This window comes from Corythoichthys intestinalis, chromosome 18 (assembly GCF_030265065.1).
Source record: "Corythoichthys intestinalis isolate RoL2023-P3 chromosome 18, ASM3026506v1, whole genome shotgun sequence".
In the NCBI taxonomy this organism is placed as follows: Eukaryota; Metazoa; Chordata; class Actinopteri; order Syngnathiformes; family Syngnathidae; genus Corythoichthys; species Corythoichthys intestinalis.
This window is the reverse complement of record NC_080412.1, coordinates 19,100,446-19,119,364: the sequence shown is the minus strand read 5'-3', so window position 1 is coordinate 19,119,364 and position 18,919 is coordinate 19,100,446. Positions and strand designations below refer to the sequence as shown.

The 18,919-nt window shown below is 38.3% G+C and overlaps 1 protein-coding gene across 1 annotated transcript; it reads left to right on the top strand.

Annotated features, from left to right (window-relative positions):
- Nucleotides 1-30: 30 nt before the first annotated feature.
- Nucleotides 31-17,597, top strand: akap10 (A kinase (PRKA) anchor protein 10). Its single transcript, XM_057821186.1, has 15 exons — nt 31-250; nt 3,355-3,402; nt 3,738-3,923; nt 6,340-6,825; nt 8,199-8,297; nt 8,402-8,486; nt 8,578-8,701; nt 9,319-9,455; nt 13,231-13,375; nt 13,449-13,616; nt 14,256-14,365; nt 16,081-16,163; nt 16,254-16,306; nt 16,418-16,507; nt 16,609-17,597. The coding sequence occupies exons 1-15, from the start codon at nt 229-231 to the stop codon at nt 16,612-16,614; spliced, it is 1,842 nt and encodes a 613-aa protein (XP_057677169.1). The 5' UTR covers nt 31-228; the 3' UTR covers nt 16,615-17,597.
- Nucleotides 17,598-18,919: the final 1,322 nt, after the last annotated feature.

Sequence of the window (18,919 nt, the reverse complement as noted above, 5' to 3'; positions counted from 1 at the left end):
TTCCCACAATGCTCGTGTGCCAAAACACCCGGAAGTTGGTCGTTTATTGACAACATGGCTGATCTGACTGTGGATTTGGAGAAAATTGGAATCTGACAGCGTTCACTGGGTGTACACTCACAAACCAGTTAAATGTGTGGAGTGTGGAGTACGGATAAATGTGAATGAAGGGACCTGTCAACCCGCGGGAGGGTGTCAGTGAGCTGAGGAAACCTGAGTAGACCCGTCATGTCGTTTTTCAAGCGAAAAGGTGAGGAAGCTCCCTCTCAGCTGCAACGTCAACTGTAGCTAGCTGCCAGCAATAAAACAGCGTTAGAAAAACAGAATCTTACAGACTTGTATCTTACATGACGTCACTTGAGCTATTACACTATATTTTGTCGACCCAGTCTCATGGATCGACGGATGCCTGCACTGCGGTCTACGTAGTAACGTTAATATGGGTTGCTTATCAATAGCCTCTCCTTCATTCATTTACTGACTTCCTGAAGCTACTACTGTAAAGGGCGACTAGGAAATTAAATAGAACAATTACGTGATAGTTCCACTCGGTAAACTTATTAACTGATTAATTGACGGCGATAGACGTCCAATCCGGTCAAACAGCCCCCTTTTCAAATGCATTGGACGTCTGATAGTTAAAAACTAAGTTCAATTCGCAACAGAAGGATGAAAAGAGCCACATAATTGGACATATATCATCCTCAATGGCACTGAAAAAGTTCATTTGAACTGCTGCTGACGACGATAAACGTCCAATCCATTTTGATTGATAGTACTGGCAGTGATCACTAATTCGACAACAAGAAGTTCTCAATTATACACATATCTTGGTTATCACTTCAAGCATTTTGGTAGATAGCCTCAAAGGAGGCGTAAAATGTGAGCCATTGACATCCCAAAATATTACCGAGCTTGTGTTTACTTAGGAAATCATGCTACAATGGTGAGAGGAAATTTATGATTTCCCCATAGGCTGAATGCGGGGATTTGAAACAGCTGACTCGGCAGGTCTACCATAGGAAGGAAATGTGAAGACATTTCTGTTGCACAGTGGCTATAGTAGTTTTTTTTTAAAGGAAGGTGAGGGTTTTCTCAGGGTCATTATTCCTATGTACAAGGAGAATGTTAATATCAGAGGTGGGTAGAGTAACCAAAATTTTTACAGAAGTAAGAGTAGCATTATTTCAAAATAATTTTACTCAAGTAAAAGTAAAAGTTGTCGTTCGAAAAATATACTCAAGTACAAGTAAAAAAAGTATCCCGTGAAAAGACTTCTCAAGTAATACATAACATTGTGAGTAACTGCTTATTTTTATTTGATTTTCTTTTTTTAAACAGTAGTACTTTTTTTTCTCTCAGCATAAACTTATCAATATGAACTGTTGTTATAATGATACTGGACAGTAACCCATTACATAGCCACATTAAGCCACAGAAAAAAAAAAAAAAAAAACAACAACCTTGAATTCCGTCAAGAGATGGAAAAAAAAAAGACAGAAATGAAGCATTATTCGTCCAAAGATGCCATCTAGTTGAGAAAATAGTGCCTGGTTTAAATAGCAAGTCTTTATACAGTCTTTCAGGGTGCGGACAATTAAAAAAAAAAAGTAAGGCATTTGCCAAGGCCCACAGACTGTCAAAAAGATGGACGCTGGAAAGTTGGCAAAAGGTGGATTTTTCAGATGAATCTTCCATTAAATGACATCACAGACGCCGCACATATTGCAGGAGACCTACTGGAGCCCGCATGGATCTGAGATTCACTCTGAAAACAGTGAAGTTTGGTGGTGGCAAAATCATGGTGTGGGGTTACATCCAGTAATGGGGTTTGTGAGAGATCTTCAGGGTGGAAGGCAACATAAATAGTCTGAAATATCGACAAATCTTAACTGCCTCTTACATTCCTAACCATAAAAAGGGACAAATTCTGCAGCAGGATGGTGCTCCATCGCATACTTCAATCTCTACCTCAAAGTTCCTCAAGGCAAAGAAGATCAAGATCCTCCAGGACTGGCCTGCCCAGTCACCAGACATGAACATCATTGAGCATGTCTGGGGTAGGATGAAAGAGGAAGCATGGAAGACGAAACCCAAGAATGTTGTTGAACTTGGGAGGCATGCAAGACTGCTTTCTTTGATGTTCCTGATGACTTCATCAATAAGTTGTATGACTCCTTGCCGAACCCCATGGATGCAGTCCTTCATGCCCATGGAAGTGATACAAAATATTAAATGTGGATCTCACAGCACCACTACTTAATCCGCTTATGTTATGTTATATTTTTGTATTTCAAGTACATTTTTTGTTCAATTTTCACACCACTTTCTGTAGGCGACAAAACTTTTGTCTTGCCAAAATTTGACCTTTGTCTTCAAGGTGGAAAAGCGCTATATAAGTATAACACCATTTACCATTAAATGATAAATCTTTTTTCAGTGAAACAAATATATTTTTGTACAGTCAACATTATTTGGGAGGGTGTTAGCTTTCTTATGAGCCATTTCTGAAACCAATTGAAAAATTAGAAGTCAGGTTACTAGCTATTGTTTCTACAAAATGGCTAAGCGACAAGACTTGTCAGGGACTTATAGTTACTATTATGAAATTAAACTGATTATATTGCAGTTTTTCTGTGGTCAATCGGTGCCAAATAAAAACTGAGACAGGTTTAAATCTGCGCTTTAATGGAGTAAGAGTAGCATTTTTTCTTCACAAATCTAGTCGAGTAAAAGTACAAAGTATGGCTCAGTCGAACTACTCTTAGAAGTACATTAAAAGTTACTGAAGTAAGTGTAACGGAGTACATGTAACACGTTACTACCCACCTCTGGTTAATATGTTTTGGAAAATTCATTGGTCACAAAAAATAGATAAACACCTAAAAATAATACTAACACTTTTGTCACAAATCCCAAACATGCTGTCAGTCCCCATAATGAGCATGTTCTGGATGATCACCTCAGGGTTTTAGTGCTTTTCAGTTTGAAACTCGGCTCCTCTTTTTCCACTTCATTTAAAGACATGTAGTCACTGTGATGAGCGGTTGCCACCATGCCTGGCTCTGTGCACACCTCTCAGCGTTGACGTGTGAGAGGCCAGTAGAGTGAACAGGACTGAGAGGTCTTTCACGTTCAAGTACGGCTTCTCTGTTTTTGTTGCACCACACTAAGTGGTTTGCTTGCATTCCTTAGCCTATTTTCCTTTCCCGTTGGAATTGGGTGACTTGGGTTAAGTTATCTGTTTAGTGTTCTTTTTAATGATATCAAGACTACAGTGAACTGCCCTACTTTGCTGATGTGAATAAAAACGCTCCTCCTGTTACACCATTGTTTAACTCTTTCTCCCTGCAGCCAAAAGTAAAGAACCTCAGAGAGCGATTGACACAAAAGTCAACAGAGGTGAGTTTATTATTTCCTCAGTGAGCATTAACAACTCAACTGTTTATTTCTTAACCTATCCTGTTCGGCTTCATGGACACAGAGAATGGGAATCTGAGTGTCTTTGTATGCCACATGGTAGTTTGGTGTGCTCCTTTTAGGTGGCAACTCAAGTGTTTAGAAGCAATGTGTGAATGGAATTGATATCTAGATCAATCAATGTCAGCCAACGAGTTAATGGATTTATAGTCTTTGCTAGTTGTGTATGCTGGTTTCATGTTAATGCTACTTTTTATGTTATTTAGTTACCCTACCTTTCTGTCTTTACTTTTCTTCTATTAAATTCCAATTCAAAGATGGAGTCAGCCCTCACTCTCCATCATTGCCACTGAAGAACAACCATGCCATACAAGAAGCTGCGGGGCCCAGTCATGTGGCCATCAATGCCATCTCTGCCAACATGGACTCCTTCGCCCATGGTCGCACGGCCATCCTCAAGAAACAGCCCAGTCACATGGAAGCTGCGCACTTCGGAGACCTCGGTATGCACGCTAAATTATCAATTGAAGTGCTAATGGGATTTTAACCTGTGGGTTAATCTAACTCGTAAGTTTGTAGGAGTATTTTCTGTGTTTTTGATGCGACGATGTTTCTGCAATAATTCATTAATTCCTCTTCCAAGCTGCTTATCCCTACAAGGGACGTGGGGGTGCTGGAGCCTGTCCCAGCCAACTATGGGCATTAGGCAGGGTACACCCTAAATCAGTTGCCAGCCAATCGCATGCCAAAAGGAGACGACATCCAGTCACACGCACATGACACCTAGCGGCAATTTGAAGTGTTCAATCAGCCTACTATGCATGTTTTTGAGGTGTGGGAGGAACCCGAGGACCCGAATAAAACTTTGCAGGCACGGGGTGAAACTCCACATTGAAAGGCTGGAGCAGGGATTTAATCCTTGATCTCAGAATTGTGATTAGGCCGTGTTAACCACTCGGTCACCGTGCCACATGTCTGCAATAATCACTTTGAAAATTTGCAGCCTTGAATCTGCTTTGTAGTCCTCAGGCACATTCTTGTGAGTTCATCGCTTAAGAATGCAAGACACAATTTGTGCAGTCTCTATTCATTCACAAAATGGTAAAGTTATGTGCTATTCTGTCATCTTTACTGATTTACATGCTGACAAAACATTTCTTGTTACGGTTTTCGCTCTCATTATAACTCTTTCAGTACCATATACAGTACCCTCCATAATTATTGGCACCCCTGGCTAAGATGTGTTTTTTAGCTTCTAATAATTATTTGTATTCAAATAATATGGGACCTTAATGGAAAAAAAGAGAAAAATCCAACCTTCAATACAAGTGCATTTATTCAGTGGGGAAAATCCCACATAAAGAAATAATTATTTGACATCAAATAATGTGTGTCACAATTATTAGCACCCCTTGTGTTAATACTTTGTACAACCCCCTTTTGCCAACAAAACAAGGTCTGGGGACTGAGATGGCCATGGGAGGAGCTTGATTTTGTGTCTGGTGAACCATTTCTGTGTAGATTTGGCCATATATTTAGGGTCATTGTCTTGCTGAAAGACCCAGTGACGACCGATCTTCAGCTTTCGGGCAGCTTTCGGTCACTGATGCTGTGGGGCTGTTTCGCTTCCAAAGCCCCTGGGAACCTTGTTAGGGTGCATGGCATCATGAATGCTTTCAAATACCAGGACATTTTAAATCAAAATCTGTTGCCCTCTGCCCGAAAGCTGTAGATGGGTCGTCATTGGGTCTTTCAGCGAAACATTGACCCTAAACATATGGCCAAATCTACACAGAAATGGTTCACCAGACACAAAATCAAGCTCCTCCCATGGCCATCTCAGTTCCCAGACCTTGTTTTGTTGGCAAAAGAGGGTTATACAAAGTTTTAACACCAGGGGTGCTAATAATTGTGACACACATTATTTGACGGCAAATAAATATTTCTTTATGTGGGATTTTTTTCCCCACTGAATAAATGCACTTGTATTGAAGGTAGGATTTTTCTTTTTTTCCAGTAAGGTCCCATATTATTTGAATTAAAAAAAAAATAGAAGCTAAAAAACACATCTTAACCAGGGGTGCCAATAATTATGGAGGGCACTGTTTAATGATAAACGTCCAATCATGTGGCTCTTTTCGTCTATCTGCTGAATATAAATTAGTTTGTCACTAGTTGATGTGCAACTCTTTGTAACCGAAGGAAGAAAAAAAACATTTTCACATATAAGCCGCATTGGACTATACGCCACAGGCATCCACACTATATTATGAGCTATCATCAGGCTGTAAAAATCCATAAATAAGATCCACTGGAATATAAAGCGCAGTGTTCAAGGTCAGGAGAAAAAGTAGCAGCTTATAGCCCAAAAATTAGAAATGACAAATTCAGCTGAAATAAAAAAGACTAATGCAGGAAATGCATGCTTATTTATAATTCCCTTTCAACTCCCCCCAATGTAGGAAGCTGAAATGTGCTGCTAAGTAGATTAGTTCCTTTTCTAATCACTGCCTAAATACAAATCGTGGCGTCAATACCTGTATGAAATGTAGGGTGTAATAACTTGGGCGCAATAATAGTCTCCTGACTATCCTCTTCTATTCGCCTCCAATCAGTAACGTGCAACAATCAGAGCTAAAAGTCGTTTGTAATTGTTTTAGACAAAATAACTTTTTGGAAAAGATTATCGAAAAGTTCTTTCCTCACATCATTACAAAGTATTTTAGTAATTTGATTAGTATTTATTTTGGTTTTCCTTAGTCATATCTTGACTTTTGAACTTACGAATGAATTTGAATTTATATAATACTGTAATGTAACAGCACCCTTTCCATTGTATTTAAATGTATTGAGATGCCTTCCACTTATTTATGTTTTGTTTTTGTTTTTTTTAAATCATTTTTTTTGTGTGCATGGCAGGTCATTCCAGCGTGAACTATCAGCCACAAGAGACCCGCTCCCGGCTCTCCAAAACAGTGGACCAAGTGCTTCGGGACAATGTGGCGATCCCACATTACATGCGTTTTATGGAGCGTCAGAGTGCCGACCACCTGATTCGCTTCTGGCTGGAGGCCGAAAATTTCCGATCCACTAGCTGGTCACGGATCCGAGCGCACAGCCTCAACTCTGTCAAACACAGCTCCTTGGCTGAACCTGTCACAGGCTCCATTGATGGCTCCGAGGTCCGGGAGCTCCCCCTACACAATTCGCTCGCCCTGGATTGGAACAGTACAGGAGTTGTAGCACAGCATGTGCAATTGGACACCTTGAACACAGAAGCGGGCCTGAGACCCGGCACGCCTCTGGCCGAAACACCTAGCCGGCAGACCTCGTCCAGGACGGGGACACCTTCTAAAGCGCAGCCAAACAACACCATGAGAGAACTCTCTGAAAACCTCATGAAAAGTAAGACAGTTTAGCTCCTAATTGTAGAATAGATTCAATATAACAAAATCATCCACCAATGAAGTTTTAGAAAGCTGGTTAGAGATTTTGTACTCTACGGCTGCCAATGACTGCGACAAACATCCAATAAACTTGGCGAGGGCGAGCGAACCCTCCCAGTAAAAAAAGATATGACATTTATCGCGTCAATGGATGTTTTAATATAACATTTACTAATTACCACCACATGTGAAGTCAATGCACATGATCTACATTTGCGCATGGGCATAGGCTTGCATAGGGACGGTAGAGACAGAACACTACCAACTTTTCCCCAACACACCCACACGCACACCCCCACAGCCCTGACAGAAATGCATGCCGGCAACAGCAGCAGCAGCAGCCACTGTAAGTAATGTAAAAAGACGTCAAAGTTATGGAGTTGGGGAACACACCACTAATTTTGCAACTGAAAATCCGACCTGCATCAGCGTTGGCATAAAACTCAAACATTAAAACATTAAACTGTGAATTTGTTAACCTGCAAAATTTAAAAAGGAAGCAGCTTAGAGAGAAGTGTCCTCCTGTAAGTTTTTTCTACTGTTAGCATTAATTAAACTGTGAGAAATGTAGTGAACCGAGGTTCACCCACTTCTCCTCAAACTTCATTTTCATTTTAATTATGTGGTCTTAGTGCAGCCCAAAGGAGCTTTCATTTTTGGTTGAGTTTTGCTGCGTTTGTGGACAAAAGTAGTAGTGTTTTACCGGAAGGAAGGCTCCATTTTTATCAGTCATATTTAATTTATTTATTTAGAAAGACAATGTTGAGTGGTTTTAAGACAAATGTTTATTTTTTGCATTCCTGAATAGTTAAAAGATTATTAACACATTTGTATTTATTGTGAATGTTAATGTAATTTGAGTTATGTTCAAATATTGCTATTTAAATTTGCTAATAAAATCCCGAAATTTATTCTGGAAGTTTTCAAAATGTTTTTGTAGTTTTTGAAAACAAAAGTTTGAAATGAATGGTGTATCACCTGAACCAATATGTATGAAAGTTAGTCAATACTCATACAGTACAATTTATTTTGCATTGATCATTAAGCCTATCAATTAATTAGGTTCATATTCCTCAGAAATGTAGCCCTGACGCCCATTCATCTAATTGGTTTGTGCTTATTAATGTGCAAAAAGTGTACATGCAGGTTACACAGTTATATTGTCCCTACCAATGTTGAGGCCCAACCTTCGTTCTTGCTTTCGCGGGTCATTCAAAATAATGTGGCATGCCGAATCAGATCAAATATTTGTCTTAGCGCTCCCAGCTAGATAGTAGTAGTAGCTAGTTAGTTAATTTATGGCCATTTTAATCTTAAGGTGTCTTGTTTTAGGTCTCGAAAAAGATGCAGTTACCATCTTTACCAAATACGTCTCTCCGGATGCCATGAGGCCCATTCCCATCACGGAACAGATCCGAAATGATATAGTTGGTAAGATAGACACATAAGATAGCCTATTTAAGGATTCTTTGTTTTTTATATGTACTGAGTAGTAAAGATAGCTTTTTACTCCGTTCCTGTCCTTTTGTGATTAGCTAAGATTTGTGGAGAAGATGGCATGGTGGACCCAAATTGCTTTGTCATCGCACAGTCAGTCATCTTCACCATCTTAGAGCAACAGTAAGATTCTGCTGGAGTTAATAGTCACACAGCCTCGGTTATCGTTTGGCATATGATTCTAGATTAAACTGTTACTTAAATGTATTCCTAGGTACTTCATCGAATTCCTGCGGAGTCATCATTTCTGTAAATACCAGATTGAAGTTTTGACGAGTGGCTCGGTGTTCCTGGCTGACATCTTGTTCTGTGAGTCGGCTCTGTTTTACTTCTCGGAGGTGAGTCGGCCCAAACATGACCAAAACATGCCTAGCTATAAAATAGAACAATACACAATTGTTTCTAAGATACTTTTACATACTCCCAAAATCTCTGTGTACTCAGCACACTTGGAATTTCTTGTTTTACTGATTCATCTTTATAAAAACAACTGCTCTTGCACAGTGCATTTCATCACTTCCTGGTCTGGTTGTATTTTTTTTTTTTTTTTTTTTTACAAAGCAAACCAAACTGACAAACTGCTGGTGAGTCCAGTGGTGACATAATAAATGCTGTATTTAAACCACGTCTGCAGCATGTGTAGAGACATTTTATTATTATGAAATTACATTACTTATTATGAGCATACTTTTTAGGAGAACTGTGCATAACTGTATTTGGAAGTATGCTTGGATCTTTAACTCTGGCTGCCATTGACTGCAATAGATGGTCAATTTATTTTTACCAATAGATTTTGCATTCTCTTTGACCTGGGCTGGCAGTGAATGAGTTAAATGATACAAAGGTCAGCGCTGCATATACAAACATTCATTGTTAGTTATGAAACAAGGGTGTTCTAAAGGAAACCAAGCATAGCTTCAACAATATATTCTGTTTTTCCCCTTTAACTTTGAAGTACATGGAAAAGGAAGAGGCCATGAATGTACTGCAGTTCTGGCTAGCGGCTGACAACTTTCAAAACCAGCTGGCAGCCAAGAAGGGCCAGTATGATGGCCAGGAAGCCCAAAATGACGCCATGATCCTTTACGACAAGTAGGTGTAGCGCTAAATGCGCAATGATATTATAGAAACATATGTTTGCTAAAATTTGAGTTGTATTTTTAGATTATCCATGGGAATTACCAGCCATCTTAAGCAGGGTATCCGCAGGGTCTAAAAAGTAAAAAATCCAGTAATTTAATTTTAAGGCCTTAAAATGTCTAAAATTCTCCTAAATGGTATTAAATACAATTTGGAAAGGTCTTAAAAATCTATTGATCAATTTTTGAGGACGCTATAACATAACTACATAATGGAACTACCTGTGCTGACTGGTCAAACACAAGCAGGTTTTGCTGTGCGCACGCAGTTGTTGTGTTGACAGCTTTGTTAGCATAGTCATAGCGGAGAAAACCTAACCGATTTGCAGTAGTTTTAGGGGTGTAACGATACACAAAAATCTCAGTTCGGTACGTACCTCGGTTTTAAGGTCACGGGTCGGTTCATTTTTGGTACAGTAGGAAAACAAAATGCAAAATATAAATGTGCTAGTTGTTTATTAGACACCTTTGTGCTTTCAACAATAGGAACATTAGCCTATACAAAGCTAGAATTCTGCTCAAAAAGTAGCGGGTATTTAAAGATAATCCAACAACAATTTGCCTTTCAGACCTCGCGTATATGTCAGCTTTCTTTCTGAAAGAAAGAAGAAAAAAGAAGTCCTGTGATAAAGAGAAAAGCAATCCCAATGACAAAGATTTTAACATGTATTTTACAAATGAAATGCCTCAATGAATCTTTTTTTTTTTCTTATCAACGGTTTTCAAAAGCTTTATTGGTGGATTTTCTTAAAGCGCCACACATAAATTAATAAATTTAATTGTGTAAGCAGGATCTGTGTATAATTCTTATTATTTAATTACAGGTGTTTTAGCTCATTTCAATTTATTTTATTTAAATGGGCTATTATTTATTTATTATGTGTTTATATTTTACAAATGTGATGTAGTATTCATTTATATTGTATATTTTATGTTGTATAACTTTAGGTCCTATGTGAATATCCTACTTGTTTTGTTGTGGTAGGAACTGTGCCCCGATCTACCACTCAAGAGATCTGATGGACTCAAAAAGTGGGTTATGATGGCATATTAGTTGGAAAATCGATCGGATCCACCGTATTTTTACACAAGTGACTTCCAGTCTACCCGATCTTAGCTACCAGTAGTAGTATTGACGCAGGAGGCTCACGTCTCGCGTCAAATAATAAACTCTGCCTTCTTTTCGTGTGCGTCGTGTTGAGCCGCTTCTGGGACGCGTCTAACACGCGGCCGCACTGCAACTGGTGTGCATTGGCTGATTGACTTTAACGCCCGCGTTTCACTGCATTCTCGCGGTGGCCACGTTGTTGCGCCGTTGATGTTTCTGGGTTATACTGTCCTACCGTGTTGGTCTTCATTATAGTAGAGAAGACGGAGTAAATATAATCTACACAAAGAAACTTACCCGATCGACTCACAGCCTTGAAAAGTAAGGGTTACATTTAGGGTTGGGAATCTCTGGCATGAAGCCGATTCGATATGTATCTAGATACACAGGTTACGATTCGATTAAAAAACGATACATTTTTATGGCCGAGCGATTCGATACGATTCGATACAGTTTAAGAACGATACGGTTCGATACAGAGTGAAAACGATACGATAGTAAACATTTGTTGTGTGTGTTCGTACAGTATTTTAAACATATAAAAAAGACCACTTTTCTAGTAGCAAAATTAAACAACAAAATTTCATACCAATTTATGTTTTATTTTTTTTATGAAAAAAAAAATAAAGGTTACTATATGACTGTCATTTTGTTGGATGGGATTGATAATAAAACTCCAGTGACAGACAACAATAAAGTGCAGTAATTCAATTACTGTATTTCCTCCTGTTTTGAACACAAGAGGTAAGTAATTTAAGTGCAAATTTTGAACGTAAACATCTTACAAACAAAAAATATTAATTATATGCAGCAGCTCTAGAAAAAAAGAATTAAACCTGCAATGTTATCATAAATAAATAATAAATTATGCTTTACCACTGGTATAATTGGGGGAATAAAAATATGGCATTTTAGACAGACAGGTTAATAATCATTACTTTAACCTTATACACAGCAGTCTTTCACTTATGCCGGTGTTTCCACATTTTTTTACTCCTCATCACTGTCCATATCTTTTTTGAAGGGCAGATTTTTTCTTGAGGAAGATCAACTAATCCACATGTTCAAGTTTAAGAAGACTGCGTTTCGTGGGAAAAAAAAATCTCCAGAGGGTCGTGCTGCCCTTTCCACCATTGTAGTGGGTTATTATCGCTGTACTGATCCACACTTCACACTACATCTGTCCCACGCGAACAGATCTGGCTACCTTCCTCACTTCAAAGTCCGACTTTTGTTTTCCTGGGTGGGTTGAAAATCAATCGCTGCACGTCGCTGGCGTCGGTGCTCAAACTGTCCATTGTTTTAGCATGTTGCTTCGTTGCCACTACTAGTTTCGTTTTGGGCTGTGAAGAAAACGCTACGGAGCGTGCGTTACAGTGGTTTTGTTTGCTGTCGCGTTGTTATGACACACCCGTGACGATCGGAAAATGACGGCGACTAGTAGCGGTTCTTCTGAGGCAACCACGATCGTGAGTTGTGCTTGTCCATATTATATCATGCGTGTGGGCTCAATCTAAGTGCGCTGTGTGGTGAATGACACAAGCGCAGCATGTGAAGTAAAAGCTAAATTATTATCCCATTAAGCAATGCATTGAACTAGGCATTAGACGCCGATTCTTGTGCTCGCGATAGTCGAATTCTATCTCTACTATCGGTTCATTGAATATTTCATGTGTAATTACTGTCGAATGGTAACTTTACTATCGATACAGCTGTATCTCTCACCTGTAAAACCGGATATCCGGTCGTATCGGTTTATCGTTCTCAAGCTTAGTTACATTACGTCAGAAACTCGTTCGGTAATCCACCGTTTTGAACCGAGCACCACGTACCGAAACGGTTCAATACAAATACGTGTACCGTTACACCCTTAGTAGTTACAGTGTATCACAAAAGTGAGTACACCCTTGCAGTATTTAAGTATATCTTTTCATGGGACAACACTGACAAAATGACACTTTGACACAATGAAAAGTAGACTGTGCGGATTATATAATAGTTAATTTATTTTCCCCTCAAAATAACTAAAAATATAGCCATTAATATCTAAACCCAAGGCAACAAAAGTGAGTACACCCCTTAGAAACCACGTACATCCCTAAATGTACAAATTGAGTACTGCTTGTCATTTTCCCTCCCAAAATGTCATGTGACCCGTTACAGGAGTGCTGTCAGCATTGCTGCAGAGATTGAAGAGGTGGGGTGTCAGCCTGTTAGTGCTCAGACCATACGCCGTACTCTACATCAAATTGGTGTGTGTGGCTGTCACCCCAGGAGGAAGCCTCTTCTGAAGACAGGACACAAGAAAGACCGTCTCATCAGACCATAGGACATGGTTCCAGTAATCCATGTGCTTTGTTGACATGTCTTCAGCAAACTATTTGCGGGCTTTCTTGTGTACCGTCTTCAGAAGTGGCTTCCTCCTGGGGTGACAGGACTCCTGCGAATGGGTCTTAAATTTTATTCATTATGGTCTTAAAAAGTCTTAAATTTGGCTTGTTGAAACCTGCAGAGACCCTGTAAGGGCTGTAGGATGATAATTGCTTTATTGAAGAACTTTCATCTAACAACAACACAAAAAGTCCTCTATATTTTTATAATGATTTTTAAAATTTCGTAGGTATTTCTCACTCCAAGCTACAAACCCTTTGGGATTTGGTGATTCGGTACGCATGGAGATTGAGTCGAACATCTGCCGTGAAGGGGGGCCTCTACCAGAGTGTTTCACCACTCCACTTAGACAAGCGTGGACCACCATGGAGAAGGTAGGGAAGAAGGTTGCCACATTTTCATTAAGTATCCTCCTTTATATTAGCTCCTTGTTGTGCATGTGTTCAGGTCTATATGCCAGGCTTCCTGTCTAGTAACCTTTACTACAAATATCTGAGTGACCTCCTCAATTCGGTACGAGCGGACGAGTTTGTGAATGTCAACACTCCGGGTCAAGGCACGTCAGCAGAGAACGAGCGTTCAAGTTCAAGTGCCAGTGAAGCTTCTCTCTCACAGGTGACCCTGACCTTCTCTCATGTCCTGGAGGCACGCTGCAAGTGGGGGGTGCTGGATGACATTTACAAATTGTCCATTTTTTGTTAACTAATTCACTGCCAAAGATCATGTTTCAGTGCTGTTTATAGCGATAGACAGCTAATCCATTTTGACTGGCAACATGAATTCATAGATTAATTGCAAAAAATAGATTAATCGCAAAATTAGTCAAATTCATCTAGTAATCATAGAATTATATAAGAGAATAATATGTCATTAACTCATTCACTGCCAATGATCATGTTCCAGTGCCAATGACTGTGATAGGCACCCAATCCATTTGGACTGTCAATGTTTGCAGTCTAAAAAGACAAACTGCAAAATTAGTCAACAGATTACCGGTAATCTATCAAATTCATCTATTCATCATAAAATTATTCGACAGATTAATCTGTCATTAACTCATTTCCTGCCAATGATTGTTTCAGTGCCATTTACAGCATTAGACACCCAATCCATTGACAGGCCTCCCAGTCCAATTGGATTGGACGTCTATTCCGTTGATTTCAGCCCATGAGTTGATGTCAAAGGGCAATAACCAAATGTTGCTTTGTAAAGCACTGATGTACGGTGTTCTTAACATGGTTATCTGCATGGCAGTCTGCTACCAAAAAGGCAGCGATCAAGATCTTGAAAAACTTCGACGAGGCCATAACGGTGGACGTCGCCAGTCTGGACCCCGAATCTTTGTACCAGAGGCCATATGCTGGGTGAGTCTGTTAGTTTGAATATACTGTTTTAGGCTCTTTTTTTGTTTTTTTTATAACTCTTTCAGTGCCATTGACTATGAATGATGTCCAATCATGTGGTGTTCAATCATCTTTTTGCTGTGCATTTACAGGATTTGTCTCGAGTAGACTTCCAATCCATTTGAACTGGGAGTGATCCATCCCTCCTGGTTCAAATGGATTGTATGTCGATCGCAGTCAATGGCAGTCAATGAGTTAATGTCCTTCCTTTTCACTGTGACATTTTTTTTCCCCGTAAGCTTTTCCAATGTCACTATTTTGCTATTTAAGCCCCATGAATCCTCAAGAAGAAATACACCACTCACAAAGTTAGGATGAAATTTAGGATTAATTTAATTCTCTCTAACCTTTTACACATGAATTGCATTTGACTTTATTGAAACTTTTGAATTTTTGACTGTTCAGTGTTTCAATGCTTTTTGCATAACTTGTTTGGGAAAAGACACAAAAGGTTTTTCCAATTGATCCATGAGTCTTAACAATATATTTCCAAGAACTCATTAAGTTTCCCAGCAGCACTTTTGTAATTCATTGATTGACACTAAACATGAACTGAGATTAGGGGTGCACGACATAAATTTTTTGAAACCGATATCGATAACTTCCTGCTCCTCAAGACCGATACGATAACCGATTATATATATATATATATATATATGTGTATATATATATATATATATATATATATATATATATATATATATATATATATATATATATAGATACACACATATATATGTATATATATATAATTTTTCAATGTATATTTACCTGAGTCAAAAATACTGTAGGTAAAAAATACTAATGGTTGATTCAGCATAGACTTGCCTTTGACCGAACCAGAATTTCATGATGACATGAACATTATTATAATAACCAAAACAAAGACAAGAAGAGTTTTGAGTTCAAATAAAGTGCCCATATTATTTTTTCAAAAATAATTTGAGTTAATCACAATCAATCAGTCAATATTATTGACGATGTGTTCCCCTGAACAATGAGCACAGATCTAAAACAAACATAAACCCAACGGGTATTGTGCTTTGTCAGCAGATAAAACATTTGGTAAACAGGAGAGGAGACTTTTGTCGTCTTGGTCCATGAAACAACTTTCTTAACATGGAAATTATAGAACAGCAAGCCTATCAATAACCAAAAAACCTCTCAAGAACTTGCAAACATAACACTGTAAAATGCAAACATTTGCTAATTGGCATAGTAAGGTTTCTAACTTAGTGAAGGAAAAATACGGCCTCTAAAACAGTAACAAAACTTTGCATATTGGCAAAACAGGAGTTGAAACAAACGCACACATCCCAATCCGACACTGTTCCAAAAATATTATTATTTGGCCCGATAATATATATTGTTATCGGATTTATTGGGATGACGTCATAATTCCTATTATCGGACCGATAATTATCGTGCATCTCTAACTGAGATGACTGTTTAAAAAAACTTAGTTTATTTATTTTCTTTCAATTAAATTATTGATTCTTTATAGTTAGGAGACATGTCAATATTTTACCATTCTGCAGGTTATCCAATATATTGCCAATTGGATTCAGTTCTTGACAAAACATTCTTCTGGTTTGGTGTCATGCTGAAGAAGTAAATCAGTTCCAGCTTTAGAACAGACATTTAAATAATTAACCAATTTTTTCCCTTCTCTTCAGACGGATGACTTTTGGGAGGGTGAATGAGTTGGGCCAGTTTATCAGGGAGGCAGAACCAGAACCAGATGTTAAGAAATCTAAAGGTATGACGTACTCTTAAAGCTTTTCACGAATAATAAACAGATTATCAGTTATAACAGAAAGAAGTTTAAGCCTTCTCTTTTGATTTTTAGGCTCCATGTTTTCTCAGGCCATGAAGAAATGGGTCCAAGGCAACTCGAATGAGGTGAGACCACAAGATGTCCTTAACATGCCCTCAACAAAGGAATTTAGTGACGCAGCAGAATATCAGAATCAGATATAACGAAAGTAAATGTTCTATAATTCTTAATTGAAGGCTCAGGAGGAAATGGCCTGGCAGATTGCTAAAATGATTGTCAACGATGTTGTGCAGTCAAACCACGACAGTCCTGGAAAGTCTACGAAGGTAAAAATAACCCCCTAAAAATCTAAATCATGTTTCATTACAGTTGCAGAAGTTAATATTTATTTATTTAATTTTACGTCATGGGGTTTGTCTCATTGCAGTTATGACCCTGAGATGACTCTCCCCTGTTGACTCTATAAATGGGTCACCCTGCAACAAACTAAAAGTACTGTACCTCATTGTTCCAACTCCACATGACTATGAAGGCGTATCTTGTTCAGCTGAAGTGAAGCCAAGCCCTTTCATCACATGACAGGAAGTCTCCTAAATGTCGTGTGGTTCTTAAAGCAACCTTGCACAAAGACAAAGTATGTCGGTCAAGACTACAAAGCGAAATGTTGCTGACTCTAATTGTGTTGTCTCATCTCGGACCTCTGGGGGATGTCACATAGACTGAATTGCGCTCGTTTGCTCGCGGCACTTCTCCCCATGCCTTGTTTCTTCTTTTTTTAAAGGACCATTCCTCTTTTTAGAAGATGTTCTCGCTCCCAAAATAGCCAAATCAACTATTTGGTGCATTAGCCCCTTTTAACATATGCACACGCTCCTTTTAGCCTACCTGTTCTATGATATATTGTGTGAAATGTCCTGGCTATGATGGGCATTTATTTGTAGAGCATCTGCAAATGACAATGAGATAAAGGAAGAGCTGATACCTCTTGTGTTAGACCTCTTGGCACCTTTACAGAGCGTGGAATAAAAGAACTCCTTACTGAATTAAAATGCTCCAGTTGAGATGGAAAAATGTGTTTTAAAGGTGTATACAGTATATCTATACATACAGTATGTATAATGTAGACTTGTTCAGCCCATATATGATTGTTAGTACTTTTTTTAAATGGTGGACGCTGTTTTTCGTGTGTTTTTTGTTTTGTTTTGTTAGTTTTTGGTATGCATCTCAGAAACAACTGGAAATATGCTCATTGAATTAACCAGTTTTTCCATTTTCTTTTGAGCCTTTCCGAGGTGTGTAAAAGAACCAAGAAGGAGTTTTGGTACCATGTACCACTATTTTTTCGGATATGTATGTGCACCTAATCTAAATCTATTTAAATTGTGTTTGATTTAAATACATACACTATTAAAAAATGTCTCTGCTCTATTTCATTTATTTTAGTGCAGATTTTTAGGGTGATTAACCTACTATAATTTCATATAATTGTGTAGAAGTAATATCAAAAGTCTACAAACCACTGTTTTTCCAGTTTAGAAAGAAATCTAGCATTTGATGGGACTATACTTTTATACCCAGAGTACTGACATGAGCAGCTCACGCCTGTTTTGTAATAATTGTGCCATCTCATCATTGTCCGTACGGGGGCAGTGTTGACCACATTGATAATCACTGAGCAAATCCATCGATTAGTTCTGACGGGATACTCGAACACTGCACATACTCACCATTTAGTTCAAAATTTGGAATTATTAACCCTTTATAGCTCCATTCGACCCTGTCAGTCAAAATGGACTGGACGTACTGCGCCGTCAATGGCACTGAAAGATCAGCAGTCATAGTGGTAAATTTTTTTTTTAAAAATTACATTTTCCTTTTAGAGTTAAGAATAGAGGTGGGTATAGTAGCCCAAAATTTTACTGAAGTAAAAGAGTAGCGTTACTTTAAAATAATATTACTCAAGAGTAAACGTAGTCATCCAAAAATGTACTCAAGTACAAGTAAAAAAGTATCCAGTGAAAAGAATACTCAGGTAATGAGTAACGTTTGAGTAACTGCTTATTTTTGTTAGATTTTTTTTTTCAAACAATGATATTGTTTTTGTCTCAGCACAAACTTATCTATATGAACTGTTGTTATAATGATACTGTACAATAACCCATTACATGACCACATTAAGCCAAACAAATATATATATATATTTTTTTTAATCATTAAAGAAAGAGAAAAAAAAAACAATAACAAAGCATTATTCTTCCAAAGAGCACGAGTGCCCTGCCCTCTAGTGGAGAAAATAGTTCCTAGTTTGAATAGTGAATACTGTAGTTCCTGTATAGTTACTATTATGAAATTAAAAGGATCATATCTCAATTTTTCCGTGGTCAATCGGTGCCACATAAAAACTTGGCGAGTGTTTTAAATCCGTGCTGTCGGTTCAGGTTGAGGACAGCGCTCTATGTAAGATACTTCATTTGTTACGGTACTTGAAAGCGTGATTAAACAGGCTTGAGTGATCATAGAACGGCAAGCTTGCGCCGATTGGTGTAATGGAGTCATGTGATTATTGTCGCGACGTCTCATTACTGAAATTAGTAGCGCTACTCTTGGCAATAGCATCGCTAGCAAAAAAAAAGAAATCTAATATGTAGAATAAAGAGGAAAAATGTGTCATTTTTTTTAGGGCTGTCAAACGGTTAAAATTTTTAATCGAGTTAATCACAGCTTAAAAATCAATCGTA

Bases quoted from the DNA above. Each gene is read 5' to 3' on its own strand.
- akap10 (XM_057821186.1), top strand. From the start codon at position 229: ATGTCGTTTTTCAAGCGAAAAG. The intron at 13,617-14,255 runs GTGACCCTGACC...TCTGCATGGCAG, and splicing joins GTGAAGCTTCTCTCTCACAG to TCTGCTACCAAAAAGGCAGC. The intron at 16,164-16,253 runs GTATGACGTACT...TTTGATTTTTAG, and splicing joins AGATGTTAAGAAATCTAAAG to GCTCCATGTTTTCTCAGGCC.